The sequence below is a fragment of the Oncorhynchus mykiss genome, chromosome 12, assembly GCF_013265735.2.
Source record: "Oncorhynchus mykiss isolate Arlee chromosome 12, USDA_OmykA_1.1, whole genome shotgun sequence".
NCBI lineage: Eukaryota > Metazoa > Chordata > Actinopteri > Salmoniformes > Salmonidae > Oncorhynchus > Oncorhynchus mykiss.
The window spans coordinates 65,248,107-65,270,680 of NC_048576.1; the positions used below are offsets into that span (position 1 = coordinate 65,248,107).

A 22,574-nucleotide genomic window follows, 5' to 3' on the forward strand; every position below is an offset into this window, starting at 1 on the left:
GAATTCATCACAGAATTCTTCAGACATATTTGATCCATTAATGATTACCTGGAAGTAAAAAAACTAAACATTCTTAATGTCCCACCAGGGAAATTCATTGTGCAATCAGGGGTTCACAACACACAGCATGCAGGCATATTACCCAAACTGTTCATTTAAGTCTGTTCAAACAGATCCCATTTCAAAGGAAACAAGAGCTCATTAAGATCAGGTGTGACTAATTAGTGGGCGAGGTCAACAAACCTGAACAAGATAGAGGATAGAGATTGTTTTGTTGATCCTGAGAACTGTATGTACGTTTTTAAATAACCTTCTTGGAACGTTCTCTGAACGTTAATGTTTTCTTGTGGTTTTTATGGAAAGATTTCTTAACGTTCCTTGAACATTAATTTAAATAGAACCATGAGGAAACCTGTAGAAAATATTATGCTGAAGTAATGAAATTCTCACAGAAGAACTTTGTTTCTAAACATTCATAAAACAGTTTGAGAACATGGCTTTAAATAGAACCATGAAGAAACCTGTGGGAAACGTTATGCTGAAGTACTGAAATTCCCACAGAATAACATTGTTTCTTAATGTTCTCTAAACTATTTGAGAACATTCCAAATGTCAAACCAGTTGGAAAATGTTCCTAGAACATTGCCAAAATTTAAATTAAATCAAACCATATTTGAACTTTTAGGAAACATTAAAATTACTTTTTTTTGTCAAGAATGTTCCAAAGCCAAGCGACTATCCTGCACCATTCCCAGAAAGTTGTGGGAAGGTTGTATGCAAAATATCCATAGGACAACCACCCTGTCACCATCCTCTAAGAAACATAAGGTTCTCAGAACGCTAGCTAACTGGGTATACACCACACTTGACGGAAAACGCACCGTTTTAACATGTAAACAAATGTATCAGTCTTGCCTCTAGATTAGAGAGATTGCTTCAAGTAAAGGCTGTCTATACACCAACCACACTATATTAAATGAGTAACAAGTGTTATGTACTGTATGACCTGACCTCACTCATCAATCTATATTTCCGTCGAACAATGGAATGATGAATGACCTATGTTTAGGAATACATATTGAGAATGAATTGTCTCTATTCTAATAACATCATTGTATAGTACTGTATAGGTAATATACAACCCTGAGCTGCTACAGCCATTTGATTCTATACTGAACAAAAATATAACTATTTCAAATATTTTAACGAGTTACATTTCATATAAGGAAATCAGTCAATTCAAATAAATTCATCAAGCCCTAAACTATGGATTTCACATGACTGGGCAGGTGTGCAGCCTTAGGTGGGCCTGTGAGGGCCAACCAGAATGAGTTTTTCCTCACAAAAGGGCTTTATTACAGAAATACTCCTCACCCCCTCAGACAATCCCATAGGTGAAGAAGCCGGATGTGGAGGTCCTGTGCTGGTGTGGTTACACGAGGTCTGTGGTTGTGAGGCCGGTTGGACGTATAGCCAATTTTTCGAAAACGACGTTGGATGCAGCTTATGGTAGAAAAACGAACATTCAATTCTCTGGCAACAGCTCTGGTGGACATTCCTGCAGTCAGTATGCTAATTGCATGCTCCCACAAAACTTGAGACATCTGTGTCATTGTGTTGTGCAACAAAATGGCACATTTTAAAGTGGCCATTTGTTGTCCCCAGAACAAGGTGCACCTGTGTAATGATCATGCTGTTTAATCAGCTTATTGATATGTCACACCTGTCAAGTGAATGGATTATCTTGGCAAAAGAGAAATGCTCACCAAAAAGGATATAAACAAATTCATGCACAACATTTGAGAGAAATATACTTTTTGTGTGTATGGAACATTTCTGGGATTTTCTATTTCAGCTCATGAATCAAGGGACCAAAACTTTAAATCTTGCGTTTATATTTTTGTTCAGTGAGTTGTGGTAACGCATCATCAGCCATTATGCTGTGGTTCTTCCGGTGAGTATTTCACCTTATCTCAAAAGAGGAGGGTACAAGAACTAAGAACAAAAAACATGTAGAGAAAGAAAGATTGGAAGATTAATTGAACAAATTGGGAGGGAGGGAGAGGGAAGGAAGAGGGAGATGAGCCAATTAGTGACTTACATAAGGAAGCCTCTCCTGCCACCACCCTTATTGTCCTAATAAGCATAGTGACCACAGCATGGTCAAAACAACTCTAACATGCATGAGGTATTTTCCTATCTGGGCTGTTGGTGTGGGGGTGAAAAGACCTACAGCCACTGACACACCAGACACTCTTGTCTGGCTGGCTGGCCCCTGCTATACAGACAAGGGGTAGCTGGTATCTCTGACCTCCAAAACAAAAACATAAGGGGGCACTGAAGTGAGCCCTGAGGTGGGTTCTGAGGTGAGTTGAGTTTGAGTGCATGTGTGCATGACAAAGAGAGCTGCATCTCTCTCTCTCCTCTTGAGTGACACAGTGTTGACATTCGAGGACACTTGATTACAATGTAGCCAGGCTAGATGGTATCCACTCAGTGCTACATCTCACCCATCTCAATCACTTCAACCATGTTCAACAAGATCCCAAAATCATGCACAGTGCTGAATGAGATTACTAACAACTGGTGTGGGGGAGATAAAAAGACCACTTGAACAGAAACAGTAGGTATTCAAACTGTAGAACCCAGTTCCCTACATTTTAATATAAAAATGGATATGATCAAACAAAACTATGCTACATTTTATCTCTGGGACCATCAGGATGACAAATCCGAGCAAGATTACTGAATGTAAGTACATTATTTACCTTCAAAGGTGAATGTATCAAACTAGTTGCTGTGATAAAAGTTTTTTGTTGTTGTGCACTCGCCTCAAACAGTAGCATGGTATTTTTTCACGCTAATAGCTACTGTAAATTGGACAGTGCAGTTAGATAAACAAGAATTTAAGCGTTCTGCACATATAAGACATGCATATGTCAGAGGGGAGATTCAGAGGGGTTGGGTTAACTGCGAAAGACACATTTCATTTGAATGTATTTTGTTGTGCAGATATCCCCTTTCCCTTACACAACCTTGGATTTGGATGGTGAAAGTATGCCTGGTCCTATTTGTTTGTGCAGTCAGCCAATTCCTCTGGTCGTTGACAGACTGCAGGCTATAGGCCATAGTGTATGTTTGTATTTGTGGCTCAAAGCTAAATACCAGCTCCACCTCTAACCCTAACCCTAGTTTTATGTCCACACAATGGCTCAACCCTAACCTTAACCTTAAGCCTAAACCTTCCCCACATGTGCCAGATCTTGAATCCAGTAGGACTCATGTCTTGGAGGCAATGTTTAGATTTCCTTTGTGTGTGGGATGTTCTAAAGTCCAGGTAAACATGACTGTTTACCTGCATGAAATATTAGACGTATCTCAAGTTTACTTCCATAACAAATGGACTTTGCTTCTAGGTGTTACACAAATTAACGTCTGGATGGAAACAAAAGTGATCCTTCAATGCGCCTATCCTCCAAGCAATCTCGAAAATACAGCAGCCACAGGACAACTTTGTTTTGATGTCGTGAAGGACCAATCTCAGGAACTGAAGAGATATAGCTAGCTAATGACCTCCTTTTGCACGTGGATAAAAACAGTGGACAGAGACTTGCTTGCTACGTTAGCTAGCTAGCTGGGATTTTCTACAAGGAATCTGCCTCCCGAAAAAGCTTCTCCCAAGCGTGACACCTACTCCCGTTGCCTGCTGCTTGGATTCCACCTGGCGAACTTTTCACCGTCTGCCTGGGCCTGTCTCCCCCTGCCTACTATTTATTTACTTTATCTCATACTTTTATAGCCTACTCGACTCATAGAGAGCTACTCTCTCAAGATATCTTGTTGGGGCGAGTGACTCTTTGAACTTACAATTGGCTAGTCATTCTTGTGGGCCGGCTAAGGAGTATTGGTGTCTCAGAGGGGTCTTTGGCCTGGTTTGCTAACTACCTCCCTCAAAGAGTGCAGTGCATAAAGTCAGAACATCTGCTGTCTTATCCACTGCCTGTCACCAAGGGAGTACCCCAAGGTTTGACCCTAGGCCCCACGCTCTTCTCAATTTACATCAACAACATAGCTCAGGTAGTAGGAAGCTCTCTCATCCATTTATATGCAGATGATACAGTCTTATACTCAGTTGGTCCCTCCACAGATTTTGTGTTAAACGCTTTACAACAAAGCATTCTTATTGTCCAACAAGCTTTCTCTAGGTTGTGGTAGCTAGCACACCAGGCCAAACACCTCTGAGACACCAATACTTCTTAGCCGGCCCATAAGAATGAAATGGTCTACCATATCAAAAATAAAAATAGCAGCACAACATTGCTTAAAATCAAGGGCAATGGTGACATAATTTGGGACCTTTAAGGTTGCAGTGAGACATCCATAACCAGAGCGGAAACTAGATTTAATATTTTAGACATCAAGAAAGCCAGTCAGTTGATTGTTGACAAGTTTTCCCCAACACTTCTGATAAATTCGCAAAATAGAAATTTGCCTATAACAGTTAAGATCAGCTTGATCTCTCCCTTTAAATAAAGGACACACCGTGACTGCCTTCCAAGCAATGGGAACCTCCCCAGACAGGAGAGACAGGTTAAAAAGGTGAGAAATACGCTTGACGATGATAGGGGCTGCAACCTTAAAGAAGAAAGGGTCTAACGATCCTCTGTGGCTAAGTCATGCTCCCTTGGGAAGTATTTTGAATGGTTTTATTTAGACAGCAGTAATTATATAATTTTGGCAAAACTTCAATTTACTTTCGGGAAATCCAGCATCCTTACAGTGGTCTGTGCACCTGCCAACTTTCCTTTCCAATTCCCAAGAGGCTGAAACCAGAGATATGTATATAATGACGAGATGTTCATGTCTCCACCCTAACAATAGGAGTCTTTGTCCCAAAGGCGGGAATGCAGGTGACAAGCTTAGGTCTGCATATTATTCCCATGGAAATGCATTGGGCTTATACTGGATAGATGTTGGCGAGAGTGAGCCCTCTCGCTTCACCTCTTCCTCTCTGCTGAAACTATATCACCGCATGTATCGCTGTCTGGACAGAAATAGTATGACATGCCATACTATTTTGGTCCAGACAGCACCAGATACTGTACACTGTCAAACATACTGATACGGCCTGTGTCATGAAATTGTACCCTTCATCATTTCACTCATTTAGCAATACTTCCTCAATGGGCCAGAAGGTTATGTCACAATGTAGAACCTTAACTGGTCTGAGACTGACAGAGGCTAATGTGCCTTTGGCTTAGGCCATGTGGCTCTGCTGATGCTGGTATTACAGTGCTTTAGCCACACCGTGGGAAGACTGCGGATAGTTTTATGAACCTCAGAAATAGCCTGCCCTGTGCTAACAGCATGTGGATTTGTAATTAAAAGACAAGCTCATTCCCATGTAAGGGTTGTCTGTCGATTTTACGGTATGACTGGTAAAATAAATAATATCCACACGCACACACACAACCCATGACCCCGTTTTTAGTTGGGGAACAACACTTTTATTTAGATGTGGTGTAAACTAGGACATTTGAATCTATTCTAGTGATTTAATTTGATAGGATTTGGTTACAGCACTTTTCTTTAACAGCAGGTTAGTTGACAGCCGGTCAATCTATTCATAATCCATTATTCATAGATGTAAGTGTTGTTGTTGAAATGTCTCTAGGCAGAATAAACATGAACCTGGGGCATGTTAGTCATCCTAGTTTAGTGCTGTGTTTTCCCTACAATGTGACATAAAAAGTAAAAATGGATTGATACATTAATATGAGTGAACAATAATGTAATTTGTGACTCTTCATTTCTTCATACACTCATGAATAAATTCAGACGTGGATTTTCAAACTGAACAGCGATAGCTATCCTCTACCAGGACAGTAGAATATATTTCAGCAAAACATGTCCAGCAGCGGTATGTGGTATGTGCCTCTCACGCTTAGTGTGATTATTATTAGGCTACCCTTTTCACTCTGTGACACTGGACAATAATTTAACAACATTCCTCATTCCCCTATAGCATCATATTCTCCAGAGAAGCTGTGAAGGAAGTAAATGTTGCCAGGACATGACAGACCAGATGTATGCTACATGTCGTGACCTTTGTGTTGTGTTATATCTGGGGGATAACTGCAAGAGGGCGAAGAGAAAACAGAGGATCATGGTCTTCTGGCCTGATCACTCATCTAGTTTGAAAGCACATTAAGAAGTTACGACGTCAACAATAATATGTATGTGGCTGTATGTGGATATTATGTTTGTACATGAAGAGCAACGGTGTGGTTATCCAGATATGAAAAGAGCGTATAGCAGAAGGGGGGGTCAAATCAAGTCTGTAGGACAACGCCTATTGAATGCTGCATGGAAATACAAGTTGCAGATGTTGAGTGGAGAGTGGAGAGGTACAGTAGTAGTAGTAGTCATTGTTCTAATCTCGACAGTCTTTTGGCACCATCTAGTGTTTCATTACTGCTACACTACCTCGTGGATGAAATGAATGGCATTGCGCTGCAATGAATGCATCTTTATGAATTTCTTCACTCTCCTCTAGAAAACAACTCAACTGTACATCCTGGTTTTCTATGCATATATTGTTTAGATGTTTACATTAAAACATATCAGTGCCATACAAAAATGGTATAAATAGTCCATGCTTTACATTATCAATTATTTAGGTCAATGGTCAGTAACAATCAATACAAATATTGATAAGTCCGGGGCCTTAGCGAGAAAAAAAACCCTGTTACAAAGCGGATAAAAACCTTACATTTGGTACAAAAATTCCTCAGGTTATATGAAAACATCTCAGAAGGGGTGCTCATTTCAAAATTAACCAGGAAGCGGAATTCAAAATGGCCACCAATGGAGACGATAATAAATCCATAGTCAAATTTAAAACATCTTACCAAGTCAAATTTTCAATAACAAAAAACAAGTAATAATACATCAAATGTATTCTTAAATTCTGATTAGTGAAGAAAAAGAAAAAGGACTTAGGGCCCTGGTTCACGTGCCAGCATAATGGCATAATGCAGTGTATGACAATCCAAAATCCTGGCATTGACACTTTTGGAAACAGAAGGTGTCACTTTTACAGCTACACCACAGGAGTTCTCTGCAAACTTCGTCAGTCTCTGGTAAAAGTTTCCTCCAAGGTGTCCAGGAATCAACTGTTTTAGCCCATCCAAGATTGAATGGTTTTCAGACTTGTTGACCAAATGCTTGTTTGATACACTGCTTGGTTTGCATGGTGCACCAGTGCAGCGGTATGTTCTCCATTGAAAATGACCTCTTGGAGAAGAGATCCTTCTTCAGATCAGTGACACAATCTAGGCTGTTGTCTTGTATCTCTCAAGCAAAGTGAAAGTGGACGAATCCAGATCAAGGTATGAAATGGTTCAGCTGCCATCGAAACAAAGGCATTAGTCACCTCTGGAGATGACTTCCATGCTGTCTTTTTGCCCTTTCCGTTGAAACCTTGAGGTTGTATAACAACTTGTGAATGCATAGAAGTGCCCCCTTTAAAATATGAATGAATATATCCGAAAGATCATCTCTACCAAACGTGACGCTTTAATCCGCTGCATAAGTTTCATATCAAGGTGATATTACATAAATTGTATCATAATGTGACAGCCTATGCAAGAACCACCATCTCCAGTTTAAGGTCATATTCAGAGTAAATTACCCATGTTCTCTATAAATGAGCTATGGTGGCCATATTGGATTATGTTTAAAAAAAAAGAGGTGCCATGCCCCAATTTTTGCAGTGGTGGAGAAGTACTCAATTGTCATACTTGAGTAAAAGTAAAGATACCTTAATAGAAAATAACTTAGGTAAAAGTCACCCAGTAAATTACTACTTGAGTAAAAATATCTGATTTGATTTTGTACTTAAGTACAGTGGTGGAAAAGGTACTTAATTGTCAAACTTGAGTAAAAGTAAATGCCATACATCAAATTCCTTGTATTAAACAAACTAGATGATACAATTTCTTTAATTATTTTTAGACAGACATAATTTACAAACACAGACGTTGTGTTTAGTGAGTCTGCCAGATCGGAGGCAATAAGGATGACAAATCTGTTGCAGCTCAAGTCAACATGCGAAACCCGCAATGCTCTGGGTCTGCGACCAAACGACCACCCCTCATCACTGTCAAACGCTCCCTAACACACTTCTGTGAGCAGGCCTTTCTAATCGACCTGGCCGGGGTATCCTGGAATGACATTGACCTCATCCCGTCAGTAGATGATGCCTGGCTATTCTTTAAAAGTGCCTTCCTCACCATCTTAAATAAACATGCCCCATTCAAAAAATGTAGAACTAGGAATAGATATAGCCCTTGGTTCACTCCAGACCTGTCTGCACTTGACCAGCACAAAAACATCCTGTGGCGTTCTGCATTAGCATCGAATAGCCCCCGTGATATGCAACTTTTCAGGGAAGTTAGGAACAAATATACACAGGCAGTTAGGAAAGCTAAGGCTAGCTTTTTCAAACAGAAATTTGCATCCTGTAGTACTAACTCAAAAACGTTCTGGGACACTGTAAAGTCCATGGAGAATAAGAGCACCTCCTCCCAGCTTCCCACTGCTCTCACCACTGATAAATCCACTATAATTGAGAATTTCAATAAGCATTTCTCTATGGCTGACCATGCTTTCCACCTGGCTACCCCTACCCCGGTCAACTGCCCGGCACCCTCCACAGCAACCCGCCAAAGACCCCACCATTTCCCCTTCACCCAAATGCACATAGCTGATGTTCTGAAAGAGCTGCAAAATCTGGACCCATATAAATCAGCCGGGCTAGACAATCTGGACTCTCTCTTTCTAAAATGATCTGCCGAAATTGTTGCAACCCCTATTACTAGCCTGTTCAACCTCTCTTTCGTATCGTCTGAGATTCCCAAAGATTGGAAAGCTGCCGCGGTCATCCCCATCTTCAAAGACGGGGGACACTCTTGACCCAAACTGCTACAGACCTATATCTATCCTACGCTGTCTTTCAAAGGTCTTCGAAAGCCAAGTTAACAAATAGATTACTGACCATTTCGAAATCCACCAAACCTTCTCCGCTATGCAATCTGGTTTCAGAGCTGGTCATGGGTGCACCTCATCCACGCTCAAGGTCCTAAACGACATCATAACCGCCATCGATAAGAGACATTACTGTGCAGTATTCATCGACCTGGCCAAGGCCTTCGACTCTGTCAATCACCACATTCTTATTGGCAGACTCGACAGCCTTGGTTCCTCAAATGATTGCCTAGCCTGGTTCACCAACTACTTCTCTGATAGAGTTCAGTGTGTCAAAGGGCCTGTTGTCCGGACCTCTGGCAGTCTCTATGGGGGTGCCACAGGGTTCAATCCTCGGGCAGACTCTCTTCTCTGTATACATCAGTGATGTCGCTCTTGCTGCTGGTGATTCTCTGACACCCTACACAGACAACACCATTCTGTATACCTCTGGCCCTTCTTTGGACACTGTGTTTACAAACCTCCAGACGAGCTTCAATGCCATACAACTCTCCTTCCGTGGCCTCCAACTGCTCTTAAACGCAAGTAAAACTAAATTCATGCTATTCAACCGATCACTGCCCGCACCTTCTCGCCCGTCAAGCATCACTATGGACGGCTCTGACTTAGAATATGTGGACAACTACAAATACCTAGGTGTCTGGTTAGATTGTAAACTCTCCTTCCAGACTCACATTAAGCATCTCAAATCCCAAATTAAATCTAGTCGGCTTCCTATATCGCAACAAAGCATCCTTCACTCATGCTGCCAAACATACCCTCGTAAAACTGACCATCCTACCGACCCTTGACTTCACCGATGACATATATAAATTAGCCTCCAACACTCTACTCAACAAACTGGATGCAGTCTATCACAGTGCCATCTGTTTTGTCATCAAAGCCCCATACACTACCCACCATTGCGACCTGTACGCTCTCGTTGGTTGGCCCTCGCTTCATACTCGTTGCCAAAACCACTGGCTACAGGTTATCTACAAGTCTCTGCTAGGTAAAGCCCCGCCTTATCTCAGCTCACTGGTCACCATAGCAGCACGCACTCGTAGCACGCGCTCCAGCAGATGTATCTCACTCGTCACCCCCAAAGCCAATTCCTCCTTTGGTCGCCTTTCCTTTCAGTTCTCTGCTGTCAATGACTGGAACGAACTGCAAAAAATCTCTGAAGCTGGAGACTCATATCTCCCTCACTAGCTTTAAGCACCAGCAGTCAGAGCAGCTCACAGATCACTGCACCTGTACATAGCCAATCTGTAAACAGCCCATCTATCTACCTACCTCATCCCCATACTGTATTTATGTATTTCTCTTGCTCCTTTGCACCCCAGTATCTCTACTGGCACATCTACCATTCCAGTGTTTAATTGCTATATTGTAATTACTTTGCCACCATGGCCTATTTATTGCCTTAACTCCCTTATCTTACCTCATTTGCACTCACTGTATATAGACTTTTTGTTTTCTTTGTTCTACTGTATTATTGACTATATGTTTTGTTTATTCCATGTGTAACTCTGTGTTGTTGTATTGTGTCGAATTGCTATGTTTTATCTTGGCCAGGTCGCAGTTGCAAATGAGAACTTGTCCTCAACTGGCCTACCTGGTTAAATAAAGGTGAAATAAAATAAAAATGGGCTGGCTGGCTAGCTAGCAAATATAGCTACACACAATAATAGCAAAGTCAATATCAGCATGTGAAGTAGCTAGTTAGCCAACCTGGTCTCAGAGCATTTCGCATTATTCTGTACGTAAATCCGAGAAACTCTGTTTGGTATGGTTACTTAACCCCTTTAACTAAACATCTATACAGGGCCTTAGCATCAAAAAGGGATGAAACCGTTACACAGCAGATCATGCTTTCAAGTGTATCTGAGCTATTGACTTTCAAGCAGGCAGACATTTGGCTCATATGGCGCAGTACTGTGATAAAGCCACTCTCCCTACACTGAAAGTTAATAGGGATACGACTTTTAGATTGCAAAAACGTATTTCGTACATGTCAGATTTCAAAACTGGCCACTGTCATAATGTGGGAGGTTGTCTTCTGTTGAATGAGCCATTGATCATATTTTTGCAATATACCTACATCAAGAAATGTGTAATTTAACATTTCTCCTATTTGTCTGCTTCTTCAGTCCAGGGTGCATTGCAGCTAACCCTTCCCCTAACCTTTTAACCTACATTTAAAAAAAAAATAAACTAACCCCTAGCCTAGCTAAAATTAGCAAGGTAGCTAACATTAGCCACCTAGTTAGAATAAGAACAAAAATGGATTTGTGTGCAAATACTATTTACAAGATATTTACAGATGTTCACTGCTGCAATGTGAACTTTGGGAGCATGTGGTCCTTAAACTCCTATTGTCCAGCAATATGTGTCTGCCCTGAGGTCGTCCACACAACGAAGAAACAAGTGTCCCTTCCAGTGATGTGGAGCTGCCCTTGGACCTGGTGCCAGTAAGAATGGTCTTCACAGAGGCGGTAAGACCCTCCCTCTTCCTGGATATAGAAATCCTTTGACTTCACTGCCTTCTCAATTGTAAGGTCCCTTGCACTATAGGGACTTGACTTCCACCATTGCTGTGGTGCTGACGACATTATCTGATTGCCCTCCTAGTCTGTGCCCCACTTTACATACAACACTCCAACCAATGACTGTGATCTGAGGACCTTTATTACCAGCGACGGAGTAATGCGCTTGGCCCTAACCACTACTCCTAAATTGCTGGCCGTCAACCTCCCTCTCCTCATGGTGTGCCAGTTGGAGTTGGTGCGCTGTCCTACTGTTGCCTGCAGAATAGCCTCATGCTGCGCCGATGACAGCGCCATGCCAGCCAGGATGCTTGCATGCCCCAGCGGTTTTTCTTGCTCAGGTTCAAGGAGCCATATCACACTGAACCTGCCTTGGAGATTACTTAGCCACTGAAGATTTTCCTCCGTGGGCTCTCGGGACAGAGGGTTGTAGTCTTCGGCCGGGTACAGGTCCTCCACTGACTGCACCTGGATGGGCATGGCTGGCTTCCTCCACATCCATACAACCGATATTGTGAACTCCAAAAATAGCCAATGCAGCCGCATGGGGGGCATTCGCATGTGGTAGAGAGAATCCCCTGGTCACCTACAGAGACATGCCAAGAGGAAGGATGTTAAGTGCCACATTCCTTTCAATGCATGACTTTGAACACCTTGCAATGCATTTGTTTGTAAGAAATGTGCTATATAAATAAAGTTTGATTTATGATATTACAGCTGTAGAATATTTAATAAACAGTAATTTCCACATGAGGACAAGTGCAGCTTTTCCATAAACTTTTAATTGATAAGTTGGGATTTTATAACTTGACATATCAATCATATAGTGGGAATGAGCATATAAGTCAAGACTGGGTGAATGCATATATCACCCTGAATAAATAAATACTGTGCCTTTGAAGACTTGTCTCTGGTCATGAAACTACAATAAAAGCTGGATGCCTAAACAAAGTCAATTCTGACCGTCAATAGATTTATAGATTCATTCTCCTCAATGACTACATTCTAGAGCTGAGTTATCACTCATCTACGTCTGGTATCCGGGGTAATCTAGTTAGTGATTATATAATCGATTAAGTGGCTCTTTCCTTGTAGAATGTTGACAGCAGTATAGAAAACATTGTATTGCTAAGATGCTCAAATTGAACTTAATAGCTACACTCACTGACACAGGATAAACTTAATCTCTCATGCTGGCCCTGACCAAACCAGTAAATTGCCTCTCACTATAGCTGCACTTCTCAACATGGCCAGACTTCCCTTTTAATGCTCTTATAGTCATCCTTGAAAAATGCTTTAAGGTCTGAAATAGACACCAGTGTCGACAAACTGGGCAAATAATTATCTAGGCTAAGTAAAACCATTAAAATATATCTATCTATACTGCTCTGCTAACTAGATATTCAGTGGCAAGCTGAAACCACGAAAGGGGACGGGAGACGTTAATCAATCGGGCACGGGTCTCTGATCTCGCTGAACGGTAGCTAACAATGTGGGCTAGAGATGGTGTGTAGGAGCTTCCTGTAGGAGTTGTACAGTCTTGCTGAGGGTTTCTCTGTTGCTAATTAGCATTTCACATTTTGGAGAGTAAATTGAGGCAAATATATTGATAAAACTTGTCAGAGAGAAAATTACATGGCTATCAAAATATCACGCCAGGGTAAGTCTACACAAAACACAGACCTTATATGAAGTACTTCTAATATCCCAGATGTAAAAATTAATTGGGGAAACAACAATTGGAACCATTACCTGGTTTTACCGCTAGGTTTTATGGATATTATGACGCGTCTACTGTGCTGGACTATATGAAACGTTGGTACCATATAGAATGATAACGGCCTCTATTGGCCAAAAGCCCGTTTTAGCATGGGTAGATTCATTGAGGGCTTCCACCATGCTTCAGACATTTTAAAGCAGTCAACTGAGTGAAGATTCCTATGGGTTTTAGCCTCAATGGCACTTGCCATTCTGTCACAGACACTATAATGGCCAGCCTGGTCTCAGACTAGACGTAACAAAGTACATTTAAATCTGGGACACTCAAATTAGTACATGTTACATTTGGTATGGCTACATAAAACAGCAGGTTACTTAAGCAGGGCTCGACATTAACACTTGTGCTCTTCCTCTGGGCAAGTAAAAAAAAATGTTGGACAAGCAGATTATTGGTTTAAGTTATCCGAAGGGACAATAAAACAAAACCACGTAAAAATCAAAATATCAAACAATTAGGCTACTCCAATCAGAATTGCATCAGAAATGGATCAAAGTGTCTTCCGGATACAATGTTTTGCTCACTGTCCTCCCAATCTCTGCAGAGCTTATTGTAGTATAGTTATTGTATGCCTGCATTGAAAGGCTAGTAATGGTTCACATCAACACCATTATCCCAGAAACCCTAGACCCACTCCAATTTGCATACCGGCCCAAACAGATCCACAGATGATGCAATCTCTATTGCACACCACACTGCCTTTTCCCACCTGGACAAAAGGAACACCTACGTGAGAATGCTATTCAATGACTACAGCTCAGTGTTCAACACCATAATACCCTCAAAGCTCATCACTAAGCTAAGGATCCTGGGAATAAACACCTCCCTCTGCAACTGGATCCTGGACTTCCTGACGGGCCGCCCCCAGGTGGTGAGGGTAGGAAGCAACACATCTGCCACACTGATCCTCAACATTGGAGCCCCTCAGGGGTGCATGCTCAGTCCCCTCCTGTACTCTCTGTTCACCCACAACTGCATGGCCAGGCCAAACTCCAACACCATCATTAAGTTTGCAGACCACACAACAGTGGTAGGCCTGATCACTGACAACGGCGAGACAGCCTATAGGGAGGAGGTCAGAGACCTGGCTGGGTGGTGCCAAAATAACAACCTATCCCTCAACGTAACCAAGACAAAGGAGATGATTGTGGACTACAGGAAAAGGAGGACGAGCACGCACCCATTCTCGTCGACGGGGCTGTAGTGGAGCAGGTTGAGAGCTTCAAGTTCCTTGGTGTCCACATCGCCAACAAACTAGAATGGTCCAAACCCACCAAGACAGGAAACTAGAAATATTTGGCATGGGTCCTCAGATCCTCAAAAGATTCTACAGCTGCAACATCGAGAACTGGTTGCATCACTGCCTGGTACGGCAACTGCTCGGCCTCCGATCGAAAGGCACTATAGAGGGTAGTGCGTACGGCCCAGTACATCACTGGGGCTAAGCTGCCTGCCATCCAGGACCTCTACACCAGGCGGTGTCAGAGGAAGTCCCTAAAAATTGTCAAAGACCCCAGCCACCCCAGTCATAGACTGTTCTCTCTACTAGCGCATGGCAAGCGGTACCGGAGTGCCAAATCTAGGACAAAAAGGCTTCTCAACAGTTTTTACCCCCAAGCCATAAGACTCCTGAACAGGTAATCAAATGGGTACCCGGACTATTTGCATTGTGTGCCCCCACCCCCAACCCCTCTTTTACACTGCTGCTACTCTCTGTTTATCATATATGCATAGTCACTTTAACTATACATTCATGTACATACTACCTTAATTAGCCCGACCAACCAGTGACCCCGCACATTGGCTAACCGGGCTATCTGCATTGTGTCCCGCCACTCGCCAACTCCTCTTTTACACTACTGCTACTCTCTGTTTATCATATATGCATAGTCACTTTAACCATATCTACATACTACCTCAATCAGCCCGGCTAACTGGTGCCTGTATATAGCCTCGCTAAAATTTTACTTAGAAATTGCACTGTTGGTTAGAGCCTGTAAGTAAGCATTTCACATGTTGTATTCGGCACATGTTACAAATAACCTTTGATTTGATAGGCATGAGCACTCTTTCAATCATGCAGTCGCAAGATTAGTTTTTGAGATCAAAGCGAGCCGCGTTTGCACATTTGTTGATAATATGTCGCACGGGACTAGGTGTAATGTGGCACCAAAATACAATGACCAAAACACAGGGTGCGAAAATTACGGACCAACCCAAAACACAGGGTACCCAGTCCGGAGCACGAACACACCCAACAACACAACACGTAACACTAGAATAATCCTGCACAAAACAAGGGCGGGTCTACTAGCCTTAAATAAGGATGCCCATCAGGAAAACATAATAGGACACAGGTGCAACTAATAAGACAAAACAAACAGAAAAGGGAAAAGGGATCGGTGGCGGCTACTAGGCCGGCTCCCGCAGCGCGCCGCCACCGGCCTCGAGGGCGAGGCGCTGGGCGATCCGGGTGGAGGCGGTGGAAGTCTCTCAGGAGTGAAGAGTCCAAAATGTCCTTCACCGGTACCCAGCACCTCTCCTCCGGACCGTACCGCTCCCAGTCTACGAGGTACTGTAGGCCCCCCACCCGGGACCCCTCGATGTCCAGAGGGGGCAGAGGGACCTCAGGCACCTCACCTTCTTGATGGGTACCAGCCACCACCGGCCTGAGGAGAGACACATGAAATGAGGGGTTAATACGATAATAAGTAGGAAGTTGTAACCTGTAACACACCTCGTTTATCATCCTCAGGACTTTAAATGGCCCCACACACTGCGGCCCCAGCTTCCGGCGGGGCAGATGGAGGGGCAGGTTTGGGGTCGAGAGCCAGACCCGGTACCCCAAGCGACTTACAGCTGTAATCGCAGCAAAAGGTGGCGCTACAAAGTATTAACTTAAGGGGGCTGAATCATTTTGCACGCCCAATTTTTCAGTTTTTGATTTGTTAAAAAAGTTTTAAATATCCAATAAATGTTGTTCCACTTCATGATTGTGTCCCACTTGTTGTTGATTCTTCACAAAAAAATACAGTTTTATATCTTTATGTTTGAAGCCTGAAATGTGGCAAAAGGTCGCAAAGTTCAAGGGGGCCGAATACTTTCGCAAGGCACTGTAAATGCGGTTTTCCACTCATCTCCTCCCCAGATACGCACCAGATTATACGCACTCCTCAGGTCCAGTTTTGTGAAGAAGCGCGCCCCGTGAAATGATTCCACCGCCGTAGCGATGAGAGGTAGTGGGTAACTAAACCCCACTGTGATGGAATTTAGACCTCGATAATCAATGCACGGACGCAGACCTCCCTCCTTCTTCTTCACAAAAAAGAAGCTTGAGGAGACGGGTGATGCAGAGGGCCGAATGTAAACCTGTCTCAGCGATTCAGCGACATATGTCTCCATAGCCACTGTCTCCTCCTGGGACAATGGGTAAACGTGACTCCTAGGAAGTGCAGCGTTCTCCAGGAGGTCTATCGTGCAGTCCCCTCGACGATGGGGTGGTAATTGGGTCGCCTTCCTCTTACTGAAGGCGATAGCCAAATCGGCATATTCAGAGGGAATGCGCACGGTGGAAACCTGGTCTGGACTCTCCACCGTAGTCGCACCAACGGAAACTCCTATACACCTGCCTGAACACTCCTCTGACCACCCTCTAAGAGCCCCCTGTCGCCATGAAATCACCGGGTTGTGCTGAGGTAGCCAGGTAATTCCCAACACCACTGGAAACGCAGGTGAATCGATAAGGAATAGACTAATCCGTTCCTTATGACGCCCCTGCGTTACCATGTCCAGTGTCACCGTGGCCTCCCTGACCACTCCTGACCCTAATGGTCGGCTAACTAAGGAGTGCACGGGCAAAGGTAGGTCTAACAAAACCAGGGGAATCCCTAGCCTTAATGCGAGCCCACAATCCATTAAGTTCCCAGCTGCGCCTGAATCGACTAGCGCCTTATGCTGTAGAGAGGGAGAAAACCTATTTTCCTGGGTTAACACAAACATATGACCGACAGTAAGCTCTGGGTGAGTTTGGTGCTGACTCACCTGGGGTGACCGAGTGGTGCTCCGCCTGCCCTCCCGACTCCCAGACGAGCTCCTCCAGCACCGGTCGGCCGTGTGTCCTTGCCGACCACAACTGGTGCAGGAGGAGACTCCTCCTCTGGTCCCCCTCGATGCAGCCCCCCCTAACTCTATTGGGGTGGGAGCAGGAGGGCCTGGGGGTGGAACCAACAGGGCCTGTTCCGGACACCCGCGGGCAGCCAGCAGGTTGTCCAGACGAATGGACATGTCTATGAGTTCATCCAAGGTGAGGGTGGTGTCCCGACAAGCTAGCTCCCTGCGGACGTCCTCCCTGAGGCTACATCGGTAGTGGTCTATCAAAGCCCTGTCGTTCCACCCCGCTCCTGCGGCCAAGGTCCGGACCACCAGGGAAAAGTCCTGCGCGCTCCTCGTCTCCTGTAGCAGGTGGAACAGCCGTTCACCTGCCGCCCGACCCTCTGGTGGGTGATCGAACACAGCTCGGAATCGGCGGGTGAACTCGGGGTAGTGATCCCTCGCCGAGTCTGGGCCATTCCACACTGCTTTAGCCCACTCCAGGGCTCGTCCCATCAGACAGGAGACGAGGACGCTCACACTCTCCTCCCCTGAGGGAGTAGGACGGACGGTTGCCAGGTATAGTTCCAGTTGGAGGAGGAACCCATGACACCCAGCCGCCATCCCATCATACTCCCTAGGGAGCGCCAGACGCAGGGCCCGGAGCCAGATGCTGAAACAGGGGTGCTGGTAGAGGGGATACTGGAGATGAGGTGTGAAGGCCACTCCGCTCCCATCGGTCCATCATCAGATCCATTGCCGGTCCTATTCGGTGGAGAACAGTGGTGTGATGGAGGACCCTCTCCTCCATCGACGGGAGAGGAGGTGCGGCTGCTCCTGCTGATTCCATTTAAAAAGGTGCGGGATTCTGTCACGCGGGACTAGGTGTGTGAGGTAAGAATCAGGCGCAGAGAGTTCCAAGGGAGAAGTGCACTTTAATGTGGCACCAAAATACAATGCCCAAAACACAGGGTGCGAAAATTACGGACCAACCCAAAGCACAGGGTACCCGGTCCGGAGCACGAACACACCCAACAACACAACACGTAACACTAGAATAATCCCGCACAAAACAAGGGCTGGTTTACTAGCCTTAAATAAGGACGCCCACCAGGAAAACATAATAGGACACGTGCAACTAATAAGACAAAACAAACAGAAAAGGGAAAAGGGATCGGTGGCACCTAGTAGGCCGAACAGGTAGGGGAGCCAACTTTGGCGGAAGTCGTGACATAATAATTGCTAGTGACTTATTTGACCAGTTATATCCCATTTTTGGCAAGCTATGAAAATCCTGGAAAGTCATGGTGTGTGCATCACCTGCGTGTGTGCCAGGGGGCTATTGCCAGATGAGAGACAATTTCGCAGCAGGTAAAATAATGATATATAACAGACTAAATAGATAGCCAATTAAACAATGTGTGTAATTTGGCTAGTTATCTCGCTAGTGTAACTATTTAGCTATTACCATTCATTAATGTAATTGTCCTGTCCGATGTCCTAAAATAACTTTGCACTGGCACTCGTGTATAACCACAAATGGCCAGCCAACACACAGTTGATGAAACGAATGCAGCATACTCCGATTGTAAAACCAACTCTCAAGTGCTCAAAACTGGCTAGGATTATCCTCTATTCAATCCTGGCCATGTAATTCTGACAAAGTAAAAAAGTATTATTAGAATAGCCTGATTGACAAGTAACTCCTAAGCTGTCAAGATCTCCTCTGAACACTGAATATTTTAACCTTACAAATAGATACAAATCTTAGTTAGCTACTTCACCCACTTTAGCAATTTGATCCCTGGTTCATTGAATGAGGGATTTTTTTTATAAAGACATCAAATGTATTTGTCTGTAATTGTAATGTTGTAAGGTGGCCAACTCTCATTCTGGAGAGTCCACGAGAGCTACTGTGCGTGCAGGCTTTTGCTCCAGCCCTGCTCGAACACACCACATTGTAAAAAAACACACAAAAAAACAGGACCTTGATAAGCTAAATCTGGTGTGTTTGAGCAGGGTTGGATAAAAATCCTGCACATCAAGTAGCTCTCTAGATGGAGGGTTGAAGGACCACGTGTTTTATACAGTAGCCTATCAGTGCATTATTTTACTTTGTAGGGGGATAATTAAGAGCCTTGCTCAAGGCCACACCGGCAGGAGATATAATACATAGTATCAGAGACCAGCAGCCTTCCATTGTCAATACCAGTGATAATATTTAAGGATATTTTGTGAAGTGGTTCCTTGTATCATACAACACAATTTTCAGGCATATTTTGGCCCATGGTATTACAGACCTTTTTTTGAATTGAGGTTTCAGACAAGTAAAAAATCTGTCCTACTTACAAGTGGCTAAAAAAGTTAATGTCAAGCCCTGTTAAGGTAAAAATGAAAGGAGAGTGGTTGGTAACGTGAACGTCTTCGATTCTCATCATGGACAATTTTAGCTAATTAGCAACTTTGCAACTACTTACTACGTTTGAGCTACTTAGCATGTTAGCTAACACTAACTCCTAACTTTAATCCCAACCCTTAGCCTAGCTAACGGTGGTAACAACAAATTGGAATGCGTAACATATCATACGTTTTTGAAATTCGTGACATATTGTAGGAATTGCATTTCGTAACATCATATGAAATGGATGATGGACATCCAGAAATTGATACATACCATATGAAACGTAACATATCAAACTAAACATAGTGTCTCGGATTTAATTACACAGTTATACAAATTAGTTCTATCGATCTCTATGGTTGATACACAAGTTTATATTTTAGCTAACAACAGTTTCGGTTATTTCCGCTGGTCTTCGATTCTATTCGTAAACTGATACGTTTGCATCTGTTTCGGATATGTTCGGGAGCTTTCGACATGGTCGGTAACGGTCGTTGTGTTCAAATCTTCAGAGCTACTTCTGGCCTGGATACTGAAATAAGAAAGGAACTGAAGAAAGAGGGAAACAAAAAACAGTGGACGAGAGAAGGAGCCTGACAACGGAATGACGGTGCTGCAGGAACCTGTTCAGGTAAAGAAGTAGTTTGCTATACCAAGAAGAGAACGGTCACATGCAGGACGAGGAATGTATTGTGGCCTGCATGGTTACCTCCCTACCAGAAAGGTCCACTACTGCTACACCGAGGCCTGAGAAGAAATGGTTTGGCCTAGCCAGCTAGCATTCTCCGAATAGTTGCTTCGTTGTTAAAATCGGTAAACTAGTGCCTGTTATTCAATATATACCACACATGGGTACTCTTTAGAACGGCCACTGTCAGCCAGGTATACGACATTAGATAGCGGTAGATGCCAGCTAACTAGGTGCTCAGTCATTAGCCATATTTAGCTAACGACATTAACTCGCTACTAGTTAAGGAGCCTCAACGTTTGTTTTTAAATTATCTGGTTAATGTTAGTAATCTAGTTAGCTACTGGAAAACTAGACTAACAACTTGCTAACTTTAGCTAATTAACGTTACTAACTTAGACTGACAGTAAAGTGAGTTTTTCAGATAACGTTATCTAAATTAACTAAAGTTAGTTAGCTAAACAGTACAGCTGATCAGATTGATGATGGTTGACATTATTTCGATGTCATTCTCCCTGTAAAATAACATTAGCTAACGCCAAAGTCGTTAAGCTAGCATCTAAGTTAGCTAGTATGTCGACCAAGGTTTAAGTTATTTCAGATTGTATTGTAAAATGGGCATTTTGACAGCTGAATTGAACATATTGAAAACCATTGGCTAGTTAGCTAACTACTCAGTGCTAGCTAGCTACATGGATAACTGCTGCCTGCATTGACATAGCGTTTGAACATTTGATGCAGCTAGCTACTTGCCATTTACCGTAACCTTAAACATCATCAGATCTGACATAGCCAAGTAACGTTACCTCAACTAACAGCCAAGTACCTAAATTTGAGTTGAGGTACTTAGCTAGACGTTACATTGCTACGTTATCCAATGGCCACAGATGTTGGTATTGATATCGAACGACGAAATAACGTTAGCTAAATGTTTGACACTTACCACGAAAAACTGAAATTCGCCTAAGCCCTAGACCAGTGAAAGCCCCCCCAAATGTAAGATAGCATTGTCTGCCCGTCGAATGTAACTAGCTAATGGTTGTTTGCTGTGTCAACATTTCATAGCCATATAGCTAACAGCCAGCCATAAGATTGAATAGTTCGCTATAATATTCAAAGAATGTATTATCAACGCATGTGCTTATTGACTGATTAGGTCATTGATTATTAGTGAGTTGTAAAGCTTGCTGTCAGAGCCACCACCAGATCAGACAATCATAGTAGGCTGTATGACAATATGTAGAGATGCAGATGTGTTTGTCTCCCTGTGTCTAGGCTGCTGTTTGGCATGCACTAAACCACTATGCCTACAGAGATGCCGTGTTCCTGGCCGAGAGACTATATGCTGAAGGTAATGAAATCTACCCCTCATGACTTAAGAAGATCCTGTCCATGCTGCAGTACAGCTGAGCTCCTCCTCTTTCAGCTTAACATTACTGTGCAGACAACTGTACAGTTCCGCCTGATTGCTTTAATCCACACATATACCCCTGAAAGGTTTTGACATGATGGTGGCTTGTGGGGCCTGACTGACACATGCAAAACAGGTTTTGGAACACATTGTCATTTCTTATAGAATAGCCTGTAGGCTGCTGTTGCTTTAATGTGGAACGCAAACCACTGCAGTGGGCTATTAGGCTATAGCGTAGATGTGAGTCGATCAAAATAACATGTCAAGTATGAAAATTGGTCACATGCCAAAATGAATCTAATGCTGTCAGTGCAAGTATGAAAATGTCGGCGCCAAATTAATAAAATGTATATTTATAACTCAGTCATCTGGGATTGTGCTTTTGGTGTTTGTGTCAGGGTATGTATCTGTATGTTAATTTAAGCGCAAATTATGCAAATGCCTATTATTTGGATGCATCTCTTATCCTCCTCACAGTGCATTCGGAGGAGGCCCTCTTTCTGTTAGCCACATGCTACTATCGTTCGGGAAAGGCCTACAAGGCATACCGCCTTCTCAAGGGGCACAGCTGCACAACGCCACAATGCAAATACCTCCTCGCCAAGTGCTGTGTGGAACTGAGCAAGTAAGGA

General features: G+C 43.4%; 1 protein-coding gene across 4 annotated transcripts in view; it reads left to right on the top strand.

The window, feature by feature from the left end:
- The first annotated feature begins 2,347 nt into the window (after window positions 1-2,347).
- cdc27 (cell division cycle 27) overlaps window positions 2,348-22,574 on the top strand; it is a 33,473-nt gene continuing 13,246 nt past the window's right edge. The window contains exons 1-4 of one of the 4 annotated variants that reach the window (XM_036938088.1): window positions 2,348-2,366; window positions 20,356-20,474; window positions 21,807-21,882; window positions 22,420-22,567. In XM_036938088.1, coding sequence (XP_036793983.1) covers window positions 20,448-20,474; window positions 21,807-21,882; window positions 22,420-22,567 — 251 coding nt within the window. In that variant the 5' untranslated portion in view covers window positions 2,348-2,366; window positions 20,356-20,447. Of the gene's footprint in view, window positions 2,367-19,594; window positions 19,828-20,308; window positions 20,475-21,806; window positions 21,883-22,419; window positions 22,568-22,574 lie in introns of those variants that run through there. The other 3 variants (XM_036938089.1, XM_021624575.2, XM_021624576.2) reach the window with 3 other exon arrangements.